Source organism: Triticum urartu, chromosome 1 (genome assembly GCF_003073215.2).
Source record: "Triticum urartu cultivar G1812 chromosome 1, Tu2.1, whole genome shotgun sequence".
NCBI lineage: Eukaryota > Viridiplantae > Streptophyta > Magnoliopsida > Poales > Poaceae > Triticum > Triticum urartu.
In genome coordinates this window covers 508,415,602-508,437,622 of record NC_053022.1, presented here as the reverse complement: position 1 = coordinate 508,437,622, position 22,021 = coordinate 508,415,602, and the positions used below count along the sequence as shown (strand labels likewise).

Sequence of the window (22,021 nt, the reverse complement as noted above, 5' to 3'; positions counted from 1 at the left end):
GAATAAAAATTATAGATGAGTGAAGATATTTTAAATTAAACTCGAGTCAGTACTTACCCACCAACATAGGACATGATATACTTTAATCATGAGCACTAGGTCCAAATAATGATACAACCATAAAACATCGTTCTCAAACTTGTGGCTTCTTCATGTACATGAAGGTGTATAATTAATAACCAAAACACGGAGCACGCCTAGCACACGACACTAGTGGCACAAGAACAATGCATGTGTGTGTGTGGGGGGGGGGGGGGGGGAGAGGGAAAACCATGGGAATGGAGCTAAATGGTACCAATGTTCCGGTATTGAGAGAAGCCAACTAGGAATAGGAAGCGCTGGGAATTGAAGTTGGCAACACATGGATTAAAAAAGAACCAGATTATTGTGGTGTTGGAATCCATAATGCAAGCTAAGTACCATTGGCAATTCAGCTTTTGGATTACTCAGGCTTTCTACACGTAGTATGATTGTTGTTGCAATATGATCTCCATATCCAGTAATAAATCTATTGGATGTCAAGAACCCAACAAATTTTGGAACGCCTTCTTGCGGTGTTGGTGATATTTGTTGTGTATATACTTCTGTGATTCAGCACCACATGCCTCTGTTACTTGCTCTCAAGTTTTCGACGTTGGTGGTGCATACCAATGCTAGTATGTTTGAAATTGGCTTTGGTATGGATGGAATTTTGGTTGGTATATGCAATAGTTATACTTAGTGTTGGATCGTTTAGCAAAATAAACATTTCATTATGTTATTATTAAGCATTTCACCTTTTACAATTAAAGTAAGTGAATAACCCACATGGAAGTTTCCATCTATAGGAAGTCAAATTAGACGTATCTTAGGAAAAGAACATATGCATTCCTAATCGAAACCAGAATATTCCTCGAGGGGCCACTTTGCATCAACCCTAGCTTATCATATCAACAATCTATTATGTAGTTAGCTCAAACATAAATTCTCAAGGGATTGCTTTGCGTCAAACCTACCTTACCAATAATGCGTCTAGCTCTTTGATTACATGCGTCAATGGTATGAAAAGACAGTGAAAACTTGAGTTTGGTGTGGCGATATGCATCTTGTGTTATATATTAGTTAGAACCGTGTACGTGAACATACTTCGTTATCCTGTGAAAATTCAGAAACCTAAGATGGATCCTACCTTTTTTGTTCTGTCATTATGGAAAGTGGTATGTAGTTTGCTTAAATAAAAATGGTAGATGGAAAAAATTCAAGATGGTCATTCAGAAAATTTGGGTAAGTCAATTTTGTGAGAGAAGGGATGGTTGGAGGAGGAAGAAAGCTGAAGGAAGAAGAAAGAAGGATGATAGTTGTATCTTGATTTAATGGCCCAACAAATCAAATTACCCAAAATAAATTTTCAGGCAACTTACATATAGCCAGCCCCAATAGGAAAAGATCTAGCTAATTTGGTGCCCACCTTTGGACTTCATATTGTAGGCCAAATAGCATTGACAAGTTCATTTTTGGTATTTGGCACCCATTCTACACAGAGAGATTGTCGTCACATGAAGATTGTTATCAAAGTCTCGGATTCAGCAACGAAACTAATATTAAAGCAGCTTCTTGCAGTGTTGGTGATATTAGAGCGAGGTTGTATAATATGAATTTTGTGAAACATATTAGCTAGATCTTTTCCAAAGGAAAACATTTCATTATGTTATTATTAAGCATTTCACCTTTTTGGTATTTGGTATTTGGTGACGTAGAGAGAATGTTTGGGGCAAAAAAAGTAAAGATGTTCACTTTCTTCACAAAAAGCCTTAGACTATTTCACAAAATTCGGTTTCAAAGGAGTTGGCTTAGAGCGAGATGTGTTGGCAACTTAAATTACCGACCGGTGAAGATATTTAAAATTAAAGCCGAGTCTGTACTTTGCACATCTGACATGATACAGTTGGAGAAGCTAGGAGCATTAAAGTCCAATAACAACACGTCCATAAAACACAGTTCGCAAACTTGTGTCTTCTTCATGTACGTGAAAAGTGTATAAGTAATAACCAACACATCGAGCACGACTACCACACCTCATTGAGCCACACAAGAAAAAATGGGGAAGAAAGAGGATGAGCCATGAGCTTGAAGCAACAACCAAAACAGCGAGCATGGCTTGCACACCACATTAAACCACACAAGAACAATGAGGGAGAAAGAGGGCGAGCCATGAGCATGAAACTGGATGTAACATATGAGGGGGAAAGAGGAGTATTCAGTATCGAGAGAAGTCGGCTGGGAATAGGAAGGGTTGGGAATTGAAGTTGCAGGCGCTTGGTTTCAAAAAGAGCTAGCCTGGCAAGTCCCTGGCGTTGAAATCCATACTGTAGGTCAAAGAGCATTGCAGAATTCACATCTTTTATTTGGTGTTCTTAGGTGCTTTGTACACATAGTGAGATTATCACTTAAAGGATGTATACAATAACGAACCAAACTCTTGGATTCAACAATCCAACAAATATTGGGATCTCTTATCAGTAATCCAGCACATGTCTATTTTGTGAGTGTATATAGTGCTCTCTTATCAGCACCAGCTGTCTCTTTTACTTGCTCTCAAGTTCTTGACTTTGGCGGTGTTCGCTCAAGCTGGCTCCTGCATGGATGAAATTTTACTTGGTATGCAATATGTTATACTCAGTGTTGGCTTTTAGCAAAAGGAAAAGGAATCATTTCAGTTTTTGCAATTAAAGCAAGTGAGTAATCCACACGACGATTTCACATCGCAAGGAGGTCAAATTAAGCATATCTCTGGGCAAAGACCAGCTGCATTCAAAACTGAAACCACATTATTCCGCAAGGGAACGCTTTGCATCAACCCTAGCTGCTTATGATATCTACAATCTATCAAATCTCTCATTCACACCTGTAACATCCACAAAACCTCCTACATAACCTCCTACATACATGCACATCAACTTCTATTTACCACACGCAAATGCACGTTAAAAGATTAAAAACTGGCGAAGTAACGAATCAACAAGCCATCTGGTCCCTGAATGCATCTAACTCCTCGAATACAGGCAGACGCCTCGACCTGAACGGTGTCCACTCATTCATCACAAGGTCTAGTCTCTCCATGATCTCTTCAGTGAAACTCAAGCCAATATCAAAGGGCGATGAAACATGTGTAGTCGGACCGAGCTCACTAAGGAGCTGCTCAGCTCGGGCAACCGCCTTGTCGTCATCCAACCCGGAGATTCTGCGAAGTAGGACATCCTCGAGTACTTGCACTGCCTCCTGATGCCTGCCCTGCTTGATCAAGCACAGCCCGAGGTTGCACGCCCTGTTGGCATCAGGTACGATAGTCTGGGCCTTCCGATACACCAATTCTGCGGCTTCATAGTTGTTCTGCTGCATGTAAGCCCAGCCAAGGTTACCCTGTGAAATTGCACATCAAAAGTTTCAGTAACCTTTGTATAACTGAATATTGCTGCAGTGACAGACCAAGACATGCCTAATTAGCAATCAGTAAGAGTAACATGGGAGCAGTAACCCGTACCAGAATGCGTGACATCTCCTGCTGGATCGAGACCTGGAACTTCTTGCCGTGGGAGCGGGCCGTCTTGGTGATCTTCCCGTTGAAGGCCTCGCCGAGGCATATCATCTTGAGCTTCTGTTTCAGCAGCTCTATCTGCTCGTCGACTTTTCCGCATTTCTGAAGATCAAAATGAGACATATCAGGTTAGAATAGATGCACGGCCGGATCGATCCTTGAGCAGATTTTTCCTGTGAGACGTGCAAGTTAGACGCACCTTGTAGAGGTCGATGAGCAGGTTGTCGAGGGACTCCTGAGCCTGCCTGGAGCAGAGGTGCCTGAAGGATCTGATGGCCTCTATGGCCTCCTCGGCGCGGTCCTGCTGCTTCATCACCACGGCCATGTCCTTGAGCGCGCTGTCCACCCTGTCCCCGGAGTTGATCGCCTTCCAGAACCACACGATCGACGCCTCCGCGTCCTTCTCCACGAGCTGATCAATCCAAGCCGTTTCACCCAAGTCAGCAACTTAACGTTTGCAGGGAAAAATATTCTCTCTTTTTTTGAGGAAAGGGATTTTTCTCTCGTTCAACTACTCCTAATCATGAATTATGGTGTAACTGAACTTAATTCGATGTGATTAGAACATAATCATTCACTAAGCACGCAGGTCGACTCCGCGCGATGGACCACTGCCCATTTGTGGCAACACGGAGAAGTAACCTTAGCACAGTGACCGATTCGGCGAGCAATGGTTTCTTTCGGCCAAGAGGAGCAAAGAAGATTTGACGGCGAGAGCAAGAAGTCAAGAATCGCCCGGAGCCGACGGAAAAGTAGGGAATAATACTGTGATCTGCTTTCATGCTGGCCGTTATCATGATTGGGCAACCGGTGCACAATCAAGGCTACTGCATACAGTATAGTATATTCCAGTTTCCGTTTTAACCACAATAAATCCACTAGAGAGAGGCAGAATTTGCATGGGCAGGAAGGGAGCTGCAAATGATTAACCAACCTGGAGGTGCTTGGCCCGGACGTAGGGGCTGTCGCCGGCGGGCACCTTGTGGACGACGTGGAACAGATCCTTCTTCTCCACACCCCCGCCACCGCCGCCGCCTCTCCTCTTGGAGGGTGGAGGTGCGGCCATGCCGTCGAAGCTGATCCGGAACCGAGGCTGGGGGGGAGAGGGAGAGGGAGAGGAGAACAATGGGCGCGCGCGGATTGCTTGCCGGCTGGTGGTTTGTTTCGCGGGTTGCGGGATCTGGAGGGTGGGAAGGGAGGGAGGAGGGGGCCGCGGGGGATGACGAGGCGGGCGGAGTGGATCTGGACGGGAAGGCGTCCGGGTTCGAGGGCGGGGGCTGGATGGCGACCTGGCCCCCATCCGGCGGTCGGGTGGGCACCACGCGTCCGCATCCGCATCCGCAGTGACGTGCTCGCGGCGCCTTGGGCGAGCACCGGGTGTGACGGGCGGCTCGAAGCCTTTGTTGTTTTAGTACTGTTTGATGGGCGTTTAACGAGCTCAACTGCGTCCCGATTGGCTGCATCTTCTAGACGCATGTGCGATGTACTCGTACTAGTATCCCCTTTTCTTTTCCGAGACAACTAATATTCTTTTAATTAACGGAAACCTTAACGCCCACATGTGTGGGCGTTCACCATCCCGACCACACGCAAGCATCTCCGTTGGCAATTTTATGCACGAATCTTGGAACAAATTGGCCGGTTTTTTGCGCCATCCCGCGGTCAGCGGTTGCCACTCGGAGGCGTGCGGTGGAACTGCTATGCGCCCGCACACCACGCTCCGATCGCGGTTGACGTCAAACACGTCGCACACCTCTGCCCCCTCTCCCTCACGGTTCCATTTACTCACCCGCACCGCAGTTACTGGCACAAACCACTCACATTTCAAACCATTGGAGGAGAAGGCGAGGGGAGAAGGCGACGGCGGAGGCGGAAGAATCGACGGTGCTCGCGGTTGTCGGTGGTGCTCGCCGGAACGGAGCGGCTTCGCCGGAGCGCCTGCGGGTTGAAGGTAATGCTCGCTACAACTCTCGCAATCCCTTCCTACATTTTCCCCCTTCCCTCCCTATTTGATTCCTCGATCGAGATTCATAGAGATTCAGGCGATTCGGCGATGTGTCGGCGTTCCCGCCGGCGCCGAAGTCGTCTGCTAGCCGTTTTTGGTGGCACTGGGCAGTTTCGTCGCGGCCGCGGCGGCGGCATCGTCGGTGTGGTTATGCCTGTTCGGAGGCACGCACTAGTCTTGCCTATGGATTGGGCAGGTGTCTCCCGGTTTGTTTGATGCGCATTGGTTCGAATTTGTGTTTGCAGTCAGTTCGTGGGAGAATTTTGAGGGTGAATTTGAAGTCGCGGTAGTTGCCATTGAACCCTAGATCTAGTTAGTTGGGTTTTGAAACTGTAGTATGAGGCAAACTTGATAGTTTCATTAACTATCATGATTCTGTGGCAACTAACTCCCTGAACAAATGTGATAGTTGCCACAAACGTGATTCCCCTTGCGGCAATAAATTACTGAAATGACTGTGTTAGTTGCCACATATAAGCTTTCGCATGGGGCAATTATTTTTATTGAATGACTGTGATAGTTGCCACACACACGCTCTTCCATGTGGCAACTAAATTTGCTGAATTACTGTGATAGTAGCCACAAACATGCTTTTTCATTATGGCATCTAATTTTTCTGAATGATTTGTGATAGTTATCACACTGTGATAGTTGCCACAATCGGTAGTCAATGCAGTTTCAGGAGCCAACTGCACTGGACGGCAACTAATGTGCACATCAAGTGTGCCTGTTGCCACTTGGATAGTATATTCATGTGGCAAATAGAATGTAAACACACTGTCTGTTGCCATTCTGCAGATAAGACAGTGTGGCAAATTGGCTGCATAATGTGGCAACCAAATTTGCATATCAATTGTGTCAGATGCCATACATATGCTTTGCATGTGGCAAGTTTTTGGCTGACCACATCATGTCTGTTGCCATGCCGCAGTCAGTACAATATGACAAATTCATTATACTGTAGGCGCAATTTTTTTTGTTTTGCCACAACGACTTTGTGATATCTGATCACACTGTGGCAATTTTCAGGTTCTTGATTATATGTGGTTTCATCGATTTATTGTAGTATGTGTTGCATTTCAGCACGGCAATTTCACCCTAGCACATTTCTGCCGCTGAACAAGTGGCATTTGATTGGTGTATTTTTAGGACAGTGTGTAAGCTGTCACATCTTAGTTTTTCTGATGTGGAGGATTCTGTGACTTTCTATCGTACTATCTTGGGCTAACATGGCAACTTCAACATTTTTTGTTTTCAAGTGCATTTACCATATGTATGCAACCAACGTGCTTACTTGCCACGTTTATGTTTCCGACAATCATAGGAGGGGTGCGTGTGTGTTCATGTTATTTTTTCTGCATTCACTAGTTGACATTTTCTGTTAGGTGGCAACTTCTTACCTCTTGCATTTACATTTCCACCATGACAATTTGGTCTGTTCCTATCTCAGCAGAATGGCTCGTGGCGATCATCAAAACGATGATGATGATTTCATGGATGCACCACAGCATAATCGGGCAACTGGACGGAGAAAAGAGGGTGATGAGGTAAATGTTCACACATCCCCCCTTCCTCCTGCTTTATGTTACTGGTTGACACCTCGAGCTTGCAGTCGTCTGACACGAACTAAAATTTCATGACATTGCAAAACATGGCAACAACTGATCACTTTTTGCAAAAACATGACAACAACTGATCACTTTTTGTCTATTTTTTGCAGAAGAAGAAACGTATTCGCAACAAAGCCTCCCAAGAACGACTGACTGCGTTGACTGACAAATTCACCGACGATCAGAAGGGGGCTGCTGCTGAGATGGGTATGCAGTCTATGATGGATGTCCGGTGCACGAACCTTGTCAACCCTGTATGCGACTGGCTTGGTGAGATCTATGACCCCGCCTCCAGGGAATTCGTGATTCCGGGACATGGAAGACTACCGTTGAACGAGGAATCCGTGTTCTGCACTTTGGGTGTGCCTCGTGGACATATCAAAGTCTCGTACGAGGCCAACAATGAGATCGAGGAAGCGTTGTTCCCCCGTTTGTTTCCTGGGCCGGAATCCATGCCGAACACGTCTGCAGTGGCAGATTCGTTGCAGGCCATGACGACGCATGGAGATGTTTTCAAGATGAAGCTACTCATGTACCTCATCTCAGCTGTTTTCGCGCCGACCACCTCTCTTCGCCCAAGCAACAAATGCTTCCCCATCCTGATGAATGATCCATCTTTACTACTTTATTTTCCTTTGATCTTTTTGGCTCCGATGTCATGTGTAAAGCTAGTGACTGCCAGCGTTTTTCGATGTTTTTTTCCATTTGATTTCTGATGCGGCAACCTTTTTTGTCCTGAAATTTTGTGTGGTGCAGGCGGATCTGGAAAATGTGAAGAATATGAATTGGTGTAAGCTTATTGCTGACTTCCTGCACGATGCATTCTCAAGCAAGATGTACCAAAAGGGTTGTCGACTGCATTTAATGATATTTTTTACCAGTTCTTTCTGTGAACACTGTTTTTTAACACACTTTTATTCGTGCATGGCAACCTGATCATAACAAGATGGCAACCTGATCATATCAAGATGGCAACTGCCATAATGACAATATGGCAATTGGCATAATGACAATATGGCAACTCCCATCATATTAGTATGGCAACTGTCATCATACTATGATGGCAACTGCCATCATAACAACATGGCAACTGCTATCACACTATGATGGCAATTAGCACATGTAGATGGCATCTTCTTCTTTTTCTTCTCTTCTTTCATGCACCTCAACTTGATTATCATGGGAACATATATTATCCTGTTTTCCTCCACACAGTACCCATGATGGCAACTGATATTTCTTTCTTTTTAAAATTGTTTTGCATCAGCTCATGTACGTCGACTGTCTTGATCTGTCCACCGTGGATTTCACTGGGACAGGAGGCCCGCCGCCTGCGCACAAGTTTGCTGTTTCTGCGTGGACTATCAATGCTGTCAAGGCTGTGCTTGCCGCAGACAAGGCTACTGACACCACATATGGAAAACTGCAGGTTAGTTCTGGTTTCTTTACCCACACGGAATGCCTACAAATTGGCATGAGGCAACCGTCTGTGGGTCATAAGAGATGACTACCTTTGTTATCCATGGTTGTCTGAGTACTGTATCCATGTCTCATTCCATATGGCAACTCTTTTCATTTGTGCTTAAACTTACATTCTCTCTCTTACGTCCTAGCGTTTTTTTCTTTTTTTTTTGTTCTTTCCAGCTGATGGCCAAGCATGCTATAGACTACAGTGTGTTTGGGGGGCCTCAAAACTTTGGAAAGTGGATGGACGTGCACTCAGCTCCGTCTTGCCCTGCCGAGGTAATCAAAAGATCTACATCTATGGTTTGCCGTGGAGTATTTTTTGATGTTGTGCAAGTGATTGCAATACGGGTGGTCATTGATGCTTCTTTGTTTCGTGCACAGGCGAGGGCACCTGTTGAGCATCTAATAGGGCAGTTTGCATCTGGAATGACCGGCTTGCTCGGGAAGTTGGTTGAGGGGTGGACGTCCCTCAGTGGCTCTGACAACGACGCGATTGTGAGGCAGTTCACTTCATTTGTCCTAGAACGTACACACCGGCCAACCGGTTGCCGTGGCCGGTATGACTACAACAGTTCCTAAGAGCCTGCTGACACACAAGATGAACTAGGTGGAGATGCTGGTCTCAGCAAGGATGACAACGATTTCATGGAGAATGTGCAAGAGGACACCGATGATGATGATCATGCTGAAGTTCGCGCAGGTGGTAACAAGGGCAAGGATGCAACAGATGTCCCCCAACAGGAGAAAGTCAAACAACATACGGCTGCGAGTGGCGAGGGGGTTTTGCCATCAAAGAGGGGGAGGGCTCCAGAGGGTGTTGGGCAGGGTTCTGCTGGCAAGAGGTCTAGGACCGACCCCGTAGCTGCCAGGAAGAGGTTCGACTTTTATTTTAGTTTTTTACTTTGTCTATTTTCTTCGAATAGACTCATCCTTTTTTTGCACTTGTTTTTGTCAAGCACGGCAACGAGTTTGCTGTCTGACAATTGCCACCTTTTTTTTTTCCTCCATCTCATACGTGCAGCGAGCCGACAGCTGGTGGACGAGCAGTTACGAAGAAACAGGCGCCAACGCCAACCCGTGTTTCTGCTCGGTTGAACAAAGGCGCCCCCATTGCCGGTGACACCCCTTCCACCAGGTCATCTCCTCGCACGACGATGACCAACACCGGGGATCTTGTCGTGTTGCTAGACCTGAGGAAGGCAGTCAAGAAGTAGGTTTTTTCATCCGCTTTCATTGACATAGCGCTATATTTTCTTGATTTTCCAATGCATCCATTTAGCTTGTCACATTGTCTTCTGTCATCGCCCCCCACGTGGCAACTGCTGTTCTCCAAATGATTTTTTCCTTCCTTTTTAAGTGTATGGCAACTCCTATTGTTTTTTACATGGCAACTGGAATCTAGGCCAAATGGTAACTTTAATGTACCTAATGGCAACTGCCATCTTTACCGTTGGCTTGTGAGCTCATCCCACACCTAGGTTTGAAATTGCATTCATGGCAGATCAGACATTTTTATCATTCTTCAAGTTGGCTAACATGACAACTGCTGCTGGATGGCAACTGCTAATTATGACACATGGCAACTAGGGATGGCAGTTTTGCCCATGGGTATGGGTACCCATGGGTACCCTACCCGAAAACAATGGGCATGGGCAAGATTTGGAGACATTTTATACCCACGGGTAATGGGTACCCATACCCGCAAAATATATGGGTAGGGCATGGGTATGAAATTTTGCCCATGGATAACCCAATGGATACCCAAAAAATATAATTAGTGAAAATAACTCCTATGACATGTGGGGTCAACATCCAACTCCTATGGTCCACCCTAAATCTCGTATTCCTTAAGTTGGCCATAGCTCATAGGCCACCACTGCTCCTACATCCTATGTGACTCCTTGAAAAGATGAAATCTCGACTCTTCTCTATCGGACTCCTGTCTCCAACTATCGATCCAGCGACCCCCCATTCCCACCACGTTGGGCTTCCACCAATCGTTGATCATACTCGATGGATGCCTCGAAGAGTCCATCCACCGGAGGAGCCCGCGTCCGTGTTGCTCGTCCATCATCACTTAAATTTTAAACTCATTTCTCTAACTTTCAAAAAAATTCAATGTTATATATTGTACCCACCGGGTACCCATTGGGTATAGCATACGCGATGGGTATGGGCATGGGTACCAATTTATGCCCACGGGTATTGAAGTGGGTGGGTATAGAAATTTTCTATGGGTATGGGTTTGGGCAGAAGGTGGTTGTACCCGCCCATACCCTACCCATTGCCATCCCTAATGGCAACTCACGTTCCCCTTACATGGCAACCACCAGCTTTTCCACTTGTTTTTCATTTTTTAAAGATTTCTACCAAGGCAAACATATTTTTGTTCATTTTTTTAATACCTTTTTCATGTGCTTTATTTTTTTTGCAGGGTGAAGAAGACTACTACGCGCGGGGCCAAGCATATCAGTAAGGACCCGCTCGAACACCTGCATTCAAAGTTGTCAACAGGGGGCAACTCAGATGTACATGAGGCACCAGGCGACAATACTGCTGCTGCACCGTTGACCGCTCCCACCAACTCTGATTCAAGTGGCCGACCATCTCTGCCGGCTGCAGATGTGCAGGCTAGAACAACAGGTATCCGTACATCAGGGAGTGACGAGTCGGTATCTACCAGGACAGCTGAAATATTGCCAACTCTTCTGGCAATGAAGGATGCTGCTGTGAGCCATGCCACCCCATCAGCAAGCGTTGAAGTGGACGCTCCCGAGACGAACCTAAGCAAGGAAGATTCCCGCTCATCTGACACTGATTCCAAGCGCGTGCGTGGTGGCACTCCTGTGTCCACGACAGAAGCGGCTGAGGCGGCAGTTCACAAGGATATGCCATCTACAGGTGAGAGTCCTGGCACAATAGCTCCAGCTCCTGTCGGTGCAGATACTGCTAAGGTGACTGTTTCGCGTGCTGGTCTTCCACCTAGGCGTCATAGCCCCCGCAAGCAACCAACAGACATACCCAACGCACCGGCTGTAGCTAGGGGCAGGAGAGACAAGTCTGGTTATGTTCCTGCGTCCACACTGTTCCCGCCACCTGCCAAAAGCAATGTGATGGAGAAATCGGAAGACCGGAGCACAACTGATGCATGTGTCAAGCCGGGCACGAGTGACGCAGGTGAAAAACCGGAGCAGACTGCGCCTTTACCCGCAGTGAAAATCCCCAGCATAAATCTGCGCACTTCCAGGCTCCCATTCAATGTCGGTGTCCCCTATAGCCCAAACAAGAAGATTGTCATGAAAGCTGCGGCTGATACCGCTGACAACACGCCCCGCCCTGCAAATAAGGCCGATCATTCTGTAGCGGCCGATTCAGATATGTTTGTCGATCTTTCACCCTTGGATTCTGCCCCGCAAGTCGTTCGTGGTCCGGCCAGTAGGAATGAGAGGCGCCCAATGGCCTTTACCCCACCGAGCTTCAGCCTTGGCATCAGTCAAGATCAACCGGTGGTGTAAGATCCTATGCCAGTTGCCTTTGCTTTCCCAGGAGGCATGCCCGCAATGATGGCGCAGCCAATGGTCGAGGGCAGGAAGGCTGTCAAGTTCGCAGAGCCGATTGTGCAAGGTACACTTGTCATGTCCTTATGATTTTTCTTGTATACATCTTTGTAGTTTGACTTTTGTCCCAATCATATTTTTTGGGGGTTCTCACTTGTGATGGCAACTGACATGTGATGACATGGCAACTGGATTTGATGCACCATGTCACCTACATTTTTTTGCTACCATGCTGCATTTGACATTTGGGCAACAACGTGGCAACTGGAGTTGATTCAACATGGCAACTGTAGTTGTTGTCACATGGCAAATACAGTGCATTACACATGGCAACTGGATTTGCCACACCATGTCACCTGCATTTTTTGTTTCCATGCTGCATTTTTTCATACGGCAATCACATGGCAAGTGGAGTTGACACAACATGGCAACTGTAGTTGTTGTGACATGGCAACTATAGTCCAACTAGATGGCAACTACAGTGCAACTACATGGCAATTGTAGTTGCTATGACATGGCCACTGTAGTTGGACCACACATGGCAACTGCCTCACTTTTTCTACCTACATCTCACATCATGCACCATATCTTCTCACAATCCATCTGTTTTTGATTTTCTAGGTATCCTAACCCACTTTTTTTTATTATTGCAGCCACCCCTGAGGAGATTTCACCGTCACTTGACGAAGCTTACCGCATGATTGAGGAGGCAGCATTGCAGAGGAGGTCCTCACGAGGGCAAGGGCAATCAAGTTCCAACGTGCCTGCAGATACGGTATCTGAGGATACCATTAGGAGTGCCACTCCTGGTTCTGTGAGGCAGCAGAGGGTAGTTCACCCACCTCCCACGGAAGACTACGAGCCCGAATTCAGGGCCACTAAGGAACAGACCCAGCTGTACGATATCGTCAAGCGGTTTGGAAATGCGAGGGCCAGCAGCAAGCACATGAAGGAGCTCAAAGTGTAAATGAACACACCCCATAATCTCTCATTTTGCTTTGCTCCTTTTTTACCATTCATCTTCTTCGTACTTTCTATACACGATCCGCTTATGTTTTAGTTCTTTCATATATTTTTTTTACTTAGTAGGCATGATTCTTCCATGTCATATCGTTTTCATACAGCTCATGTTTGGACAGAACCAAAGTCATTCAATGCGGAGCGACGTACGTCGAGCTGGGTGATCTTGCCGAGTCCGTGAGGCCAAACGGTAAAATGTCGACGAATGTAGTTGCATGCGGGATCGACTACATCAACAATCACACCGATGTGTGTGCCGACAAGATAATCATGCATTATAGTGTGACCTGCAAAATATGGGATAGTGAATTCCACCACAAAATCCTGAGGAAGAATTTTGCTCAACACGGTGAATTCAAGCTCACACTGAAGAAATATGTGAGTACTCCTTCCCTGCCTACAATGTTTTTTCACATGGTGTGGTTTTTTGCCATCATCTGCACTTGTGTTTATGTGGCAGATGTTTTCATGTGGCAACAGCTGCCGTGCACACCGACTTCTTGATTTTTGCATCCCGTGCAAACTATGTGGCAACTTGATAGTAAAATACACGGCACATTTTGTTCATACATGGACGGCAACTTTCTTTCAACTACCCCCACCCATAACCAAACATTCTATGTGATTCTAATTTTTTGTCCCTCTGCTGTTCTTTATGTGAACTCTGCTTCTCATTTCTTCACTTTTAAATGCAGGTCATGTTCCCCATGTTTCAGGAGCTTGCACCACATGACCCACACGACAAGTGTGGTCACCACTATGCGATCTGTCTTGACCTGAAGAACCAACGTTTTGAGGTGCTTGATTCAATCCGTTCGGAAGCTGATGCAGACCTTACTACGCATGCCGAATTCTTCATTAACAACCTCAAAGAGACATGAAACCGTCACTATGAACATTCAAAGGTCCAGATCAGGCATTTCCCGACTGAGTATGTGGCGACTGCGAAGCAAGGGAACACGTTATTTCTTCCTTCCTTCATGTGCCATTTACATCAATCCAACCCCTCTTTTGTTGTCACATCTGAATTGAAGTCTATCTTTGTTACGTCTGTCCTTTTTGCGTGTTCACCTGACTCTTTTCCTCGTGCAGGACGGACTGTGGCTTTCACGCACTGGAATACTTTGCAAAGTGGGAAGGCAAAATTGTCCCCCCTATCACAGCTGCAACGGTCGTTGAGCTCCAGAAAATCTACACATGAAACTGGTTGACGAAGATTTCAACAAGCGGTCCGGAGCACGCGAGTTCGTGGAGGAAGCTGTCAAGAAAGTCATCAAGAAGTACAAGTGATCACGTGGCGTTACACACCGGACGCATACCTTACATTCTGTTGCCGAGGAATGTAAGGTACTATCTCTTTGTTCTCGTCGAAAACTATGTTTGTGTGCTATGTTATGACTGCAACCCCGCGTAGCCTACTATGTAGTGGTGGTGTGTGAGCGACATTTGAATAGTTTCTGTAATATATGTGTGGACGTGAATCTATTTTAGGCGTTACAGCAGATATGTTTTTATGTTTATCATTATTACAATGGTTTCATCGTTTCTAGCACCGGTTTGCTGTTTCGAATGCATCTACGATGTTTTAAAAAAGATGGCAAATGTAGTTCATCAGACATGGGTAGTGAAAGTCATCGTCGTTTTTCATTTTGGCTGTTTTGCTTCTTCTTTTTCATCGCTAACTGCACCGGCTAGCATGGGTAGATTGATCATGTAGCCACAACCTTTGCTGCGGTTTATGCACGTTACGCTTTTTCCAACTTGTTTCCCATACATTGCACACAACACACTATGTGTCTCTAAACCACGTCGTATTGTCATGGAAATATATGCCATGCAGAGTCATTACAAATACCATGGCATATTTTCAGTACAGCTAACATCGCAGATACAGTACAAACAACATGGCAGATCCAGCATAATTAACATGGCAGATACAGTACAACTAACATGGCAGATCCAGTACAACTAAAATGGCAGATCCAGTACAACTAGAATGGCATATTTAGTATAAAATAGCATGGCAGACTAACTACACATAACATGGCAGATTAACTACACATAACATGGCAGATTAAGTACCCATAACATGGCAACTGCATTTATCCATTCAATGAATTTTTCCTTCCACTTCTGATGCCCCTCAAGAGTCATTCTCCCAATTTTTTTTAAAAAAAATTCTCATCATCTAGGGTACAAAACAAAATGTCCACAAGGACCATGTCACATCGCCCCAATTTTTGCTCATGGATTGCTCGCCCCTTTCTTCGTTTTCTTGTGTTTTGCTTGGATCTCCAATCCCGACTTGTACCTTATCTCTCTTGGACGACCCTTTGTGATAGAACGGGGTGGGTTCCTGACTTGGGTCTGTGTGCTTGCTGTTCCAGATCCTATCTCCGAGTTTTCAGATGATGGCCCTGTGGATGAAGGCACACTTGATGTGCGGGGGAACCGGTGTAAGGCTTCCTCAGCTTTCCTCTTCTTGATATCATCAAGCTCTCTTTTTAGTGCCTTCCTGTGTTTTTCTGCGACTCTCGCTGTCTCATCACTCTTGCATGCTTCATCAATTAGCTCAGCATAGTTCTTTGTCAGCACAACGTGCCTCACGACTTCCATGGTTGACTCAGGTCTCTCGTCATGCACAACCAGAACTACGTGTGTTGTCTGCAGCGCCAAAGCGTCGTCAGCGTCCCAAGTCCATCGCCGCCTTATGAAATGGCGGGGCATCCGTGTCACATCGTTCATGTCCATTACTTTTAGTATGTGATAGCACACAATGCCGTCCCGTTCGAACTTGCAGCATTGGCAGTAGTACTCGCCTTCGCCTATCGAGGCTTTGACGAAGTAGTTCCTTCCTTTGTCCGGGTCTTCAGGTTCTGAATCTGACATGCCCAAAATAGAACACACCTTGAACGTATGTTCGTCCACCTGAAAAGCCGTGAACATGCTGGACGCTTTATTTCTTCCTGGAATCTACAAGTTTTGTGTGTTTTCTATTAAACTATCGTGCGCTCTTTTCTTGTACCACCTTATGTTGTCATGGAAATAGAAATACATTTTGTTTGAACATGGCAAACATAGTTCATTGAACATGGCAAATATAGTACGTTGAACATGGCAAATGTAGTACACTAGACATGGCAAATGCAGTACACTAGACATGGCAACTGTAGTACACTAGACATGGCAACTGTAGTACATTTTCAACTGGACATCGTCATTTTTCCACACCAACATTCCCCAATGGAAGCACATTGCATAAAACATGGCAACTGCCCTTTTATTTAAACATGACATCTACAATTGAGTAAACATGGCAATTGCATTTCAACAAACATGGCAGATGCATTTTATTAAACATGGCAACTGCATTTCAGCATATGTGTCGCCAATATAACATTTTTTCCAGTTGACATTGGCATTTGCATGCCAACATGCCCCAATGGAAGCACAGTGCATTAAATATGGCAACTGCACTTCATTCAACAAGGAAAATGCACCCGAGCAAGCATGGCAAAACAGAATTTTCATTGAACATGGCAACATGCAGCTGAGTAAGCATGGCAAACAGTATTTCATTAAACATGGCAACTGCATATCATGGCAACTGCATTGCACTCTATAAGGCACCTACTGACTTGGTGCTTTTTCTGCAAATAAGACTGTAACGCAACTGACTTACTTGTTAAAGATCTTGTTGGTGTATATCTTGCTCATTTGCCTCTCTATCGGTAAATACGTTAGCAATTTTGGCTGCTTTAGTGCCGTGATCGCTTCTTGCTGTAGCTCAGATCCCAGAATTTTTTGTTGCAAAGCTGTGTACTGCTTGGCAAACTGTAGCAATGAGTTGTCAGGGCTAACGTACCGCTTCAAAACAGCATTGAACCCCTCGCTGCGCTGCGTAGTCCGCAGAAAGGGGAAGAAGCACTGCATGAAGTAGGCCGGCACCCAGTACATTCACTTCTCCCACAGGCTAACAAGAGTGTCGTTGTCTTGGACTTGATGTGTTTCAGTCATGGCCATCCAGCTCCTTTCAAACTCCTCCACCGTCAAGCTATGGTCCACGCACAGCTCGAATGCCTTGTGCAGCTCTGGACGGTCAGCAAAGAACGGTCCCAGCGTCTCCTCAGCCTTCTTTATAATGTGCCACCTGCAGTGCCTGTGCACTGCCAACGAAAAGACCTCCTCTAGGCCTGCACGCATGCTGAAATCTTGGTCTGTTATTATGTTCATCGGAGCAAGTCCATCCATGCACTCCAAGAAGGTCTTGAACAGCCAAACGTACCCATCCGTGTCTTCGTTCCGGACGAGCCCGCAGCCAAACTGCAACGACTGATTGTGGTTATTTATTCCTATGAACGGAGCGCATGGCATCTTGTACATATTGGTGAGGTACGTCGCGTCGAATGAAATGCAATCTCGGAAATGTTTGTAGGCTCTCCTTGCAGCACCATCCACCCAATACATGTTCCTGACACGGTCCTCATCGTCCAACCTTATCGTGTAGAAGAAATCTGGATCTTCCTTCGCTTTCTCATCGAAGTAGGCCATTGTGGCCTCTATGTCTGCCAACTTGCTCTCTCTATGGTACTTGGCCTGTAGGTTAGTGACGTTAGCTGGTATGTACGGCATGCTACTCAGAGTCCCCTTTTTGCTGTAGATGAGAGATAGTATCTGTACCATTCTTGATGGACCGACGTTACAATCATGTAGTAGCTTTACGAATTGCCTTTCGACGGGGGTGAACCCTCTGTGGGCGGTCAGAAATTTTACCAGGTCGAACTTCTTTATGAGTTGGTGGTTGTGCTCGTCAAAATATTCATTGACCACCCACTATGCTCCATCTACGTTTAGCTTACACCGGACAGGGCACTCAGTCTTGAGAATGATACCTCTCTTTCGTTCCGGAACGACAGGCGCAACACCTTTCCCCTTCTTGTTCCTCCGTGCCTTGTGACACCTCATCTCACCTCTGCTGTACTCGTTAGTTTTCTTAATTTTTCTATGGTACTCGGTGTTGACCGCAAATACATGGAACTTTGCATATGTCTGGTAGTATTCCTTTGCTTCTTCGAACGATTTAAATCCCTGCCCAATGTACGATGGCTGAGGTACCACGATCTCTGATCGCCCACCATCTTCATCCCCTTGTGCGTCGTCGTCAGTTTCATCATTCACTTCAGTATCGGCGGCAGTTCCATCTACTTGAGTGTTGCCAGTGCTTGTGTTCAAAGGGGTGCTTGTCGGCATTGCTAGAATGATTGCCATTCCTGACTCTGACTTGAAATTGTTTGCGGCATGATTGTCTGCTGGCTGGTGGAACACGTCTTCCGTGCGCTCAGAGCTCCCCGCAGTAGATGTCCCCGCGCCGCTGTTTAGTGTAGTTGTAGGCCCTATAATAGAAAAAACAGGTATGAGAGTAAGATTTTTGTTTGGATAACATGTGTATTGCAACGGATCACACCATCTTCGAGTGATTTGGCATGACATCATTTCAAACAGCAAGCCGTGAGTCGGGGCGTGGACATGTATGGCAGCTGTAGTTGTCCAGTCATGGCAGCTACTGTTCAACAAACATGGCAACTATTGTTTTGCCTACAAATAACTACAAATAACACATGTAGCGTTGTTTTTTATGGTTCAGTTTTTTTCCTTACCTTGTTGTGCTTCATTTGACCATCTTGTGTGGTCTGTGACACCATAATGACGTGCTCCACCTGCAATTTGTGAAGCTTGCCATGAGACGTTTGCCGGGTTACCACCAGTGTAATAACCTGTAAGCATAGTAGTGGTTGGTCAATTCATGGCAAATGCAGTTTGTGCTAGCACGACAACTGCAGTTGCCCCTGATGTGGCAACTGCAGTTTTAGTGGCATGGTAACTGTAGTTGCATCGGTATGGCAACCGCAGTTGTTCCTTCATGGCAACTGCAATTGCCATGGCATGGCAAATGTAGTTGCACTGGGATGGCAACAACAGTTGTCCAGGGATGACAAGTGTAGTTTTTAATTCATGGCAATTGTAGATGTCCAGTCATGGCAATTGTAGTTGTCAACTATATATGCTCCTTCTGCTAATTAAGCATCCGCAACTTCACTTTTTTATGGACTCACCTGTGTATGACGTCGATGGCAGGTGCATGGGTGCTGCCTGATGCCACGTGCTGCATGAAGGCTCTGCATTTTCACCCGTCATAACTCGTGAGTCCTTTTGCCAGTTTTTTTGCATGTTCATTTTTCATGTCCACAGCAGTATGTGCTCTTTTTTCGTTTTGCATTACCTTGATTAGCCATACTAGCTAGTTGAAGTTGGCTGCCCGTACATTTGTTAGTGTTAGCGCCTTGTGACTGAACTTGCCACGGGGGCCCCCTAAGAGTGTTTTGGTCATAAGAACCTGCGAAAAAATGATAGTATATGACATAAGTAGAATGTCATCTTCATCGTTGCGAAGATGGCAACTGTTCTCCTCTTTTGTTATCACGCATCATACCTACGCCTGCATACTATTCTAGTAGTGGCAGCAACGGCCCTGCAGAGATGAGTTGACTGTACTCTGATGCATGCCAAGGGGGCGTTTCTGGCCTTTGAGAACCCCAAGCATCAACGCCATCTTCGTGATTCATTATTTCCGTGTCTCGCTTCTTTCCGATGTGTTCTCAATCACTGGATGAACAAGAAGGCATCAACAATCCACAAGAATTGTATTCTTCTGCTGCTTGCACATAGAAGATAGGGATGGCAAGCAACAGGTCAAAATAGGTGGCAGCTACTGACAACGAAAGGTGGCAACTGTCGTTATACACAAGTGGCAATTAATTTTTCCCACCCCCTTCATTCCAAAAATTGTCCTTCCTGCCCTTTTTTAGGGATTCCTACTCATCCATTTCATACCCAACTACTTGCGTCAATTAAACTATGAACTTAAGTTAATCTCAAACGTAGTACATGGCAAATCTGGTGTATTCTGCCTGGCAATAGCGAATATACACTGAACCAGGCAGTGTTCTACCCCTATAGCATGGACCCAGTACAAGATCGAAGATTTTCAGCCTTAAGGATGAGAAGGATGAGATCGGGAGATTTCACCTGGTTTTAGATGATCGTCTCTGAAGGGCTGGGTTGGAGTGGGGGGCTGGGGGTGGGGAGGGTTGGGGTGTGGTTTGCGGTGGGAGCGCCCTACGGATCTGCCCTGGTTGCCATGGCAACCAGAGATGGCCGGCGACAGAGGTCGGGGTTCGAGAGGTGGGGGACGATGGCGGCAAACGAGAGAGGGGATGGATCGGAGGCCGGGAACGGCTGGGTCGTGCGGGCAGCGGGTCGTCTGGCCCGGACGGGGCAGTGCGGGCGGGGTTGCCACACACCGGACGTGCGGGCCGTGCTTTTGTGCGCGCGGACGTGGTCATGCGGGCCGGTTCCCGTCCATGCCACACGAGGCGTGCGGGCGGGTTCCCGTCCATGCCACACGTGTGGCAGTTATTCGGACCCTTAATTAAAAAAGGAAAAAATCCAAAACATACTTTTTTTGTGGTGGAACAAAAGATAAATTGAACCGTGAATTTGTAATCCCAAAAATTATTACAACAAACTTTTCGATTCTGGTCTATTTTAAACCTTTAGGGCATTTAGCTGAAATTCGCTGATGTGGCAAGTCAAATACTAAGATCGTTCTCTCAAAAAAAACTAGGATCGTTGATCGCCTAGCTGGACATTAGCATGAATCGGACCGGCCCATTAGCGAAGTTGCTCGTGCTGCTCTGATTTGTTTTCTTTTCCTTTTTCTTTTTTGTTTCTTTCTATTTCATTTTTCTAATGATAATATTTTTTTAAATATTTTGTAATGACAATTTTTTGAACTACACAAAGCCACTTGTCTTCTATAACGAGTGACGAAAAATTACTGAGCGACAAAAAAAATACCCTAACCAGAGTGCTTTACAAGCCTCAATCTCGGGATATCGCACCGAAGCGCCCGCAACTAGCCACTCGCTCTGAAGGTTGCTCGTGACGATAGATGATGCGACCTTAATAAGAACATATAGGAGTGTTCATATATGTAAACACTTTTTTATAAAACTCTAAACATTTCTTGAATAAACATGTGAACAATTTCAAAATGCCAATTCTTTAGACGCAAATAATTTACGAAGTTCTATAAACATTTTTTGGAAAATGTGACACAATTTTTGAAAATCCAAACATTTTCCGAAACATGTGAAACTTTTGGAATTCCAAACATCTTTTGACAAATGTGAACAATTTTTGAAATCACGAACCATTTTTAAAAATGTAATCAGAACTTGAATTTAATTCCAAACACTTTTTGAAAACATGAAACATTTTTCAATTTATAACCAAAAAAGGAAACATGAACATTTCTTGAACTTTTCAACAAATTATGAAATGTGGGAACATTTATTACAATTCTTCGTTTCATGCCAGATGGGCCGGCCCAATCGCGTCCGCGGGCAACAATCCCGGGATTTGGCTCTGCTAGATTGACAATCCCTATTTGGAAACGCCCTCAAGGTTCAAACTAGCCCGTGATTGTGATTTCAGTGTGTTGATTTCTGGGATTATAAGTTTATGGTTCAATTTAGCTTTTGTCTACAAGTTCAAGGTTTATTTTGGATTTTTTTCATTAAAAAATACTTACTTCCGATAAAGTAGTATCACTGTTATATGTGCACCCTGACGTGATAACTTACATATAAACATCAGGTAGTTTCTTTGATCCGGTAGAAAAACAGCTGTCGACAAACATACCACATTAACTACTTTGTAAACAACC

General features: G+C 45.5%; 1 protein-coding gene and 1 pseudogene across 1 annotated transcript; both read right to left on the bottom strand.

The window, feature by feature from the left end:
• Positions 1-2,752: 2,752 nt before the first annotated feature.
• Positions 2,753-4,772, bottom strand: LOC125523472 (protein SULFUR DEFICIENCY-INDUCED 2-like). The gene is made up of 4 exons (XM_048688509.1): positions 4,509-4,772; positions 3,774-3,986; positions 3,521-3,676; positions 2,753-3,399 (listed from the first exon to the last, which is right to left on the bottom strand). The coding sequence occupies exons 1-4, from the start codon at positions 4,638-4,640 to the stop codon at positions 2,995-2,997; spliced, it is 906 nt and encodes a 301-aa protein (XP_048544466.1). The 5' UTR covers positions 4,641-4,772; the 3' UTR covers positions 2,753-2,994.
• A 10,705-nt stretch (positions 4,773-15,477) lies between these two features.
• On the bottom strand, positions 15,478-17,784 carry LOC125533000 (annotated as a pseudogene).
• Positions 17,785-22,021: the final 4,237 nt, after the last annotated feature.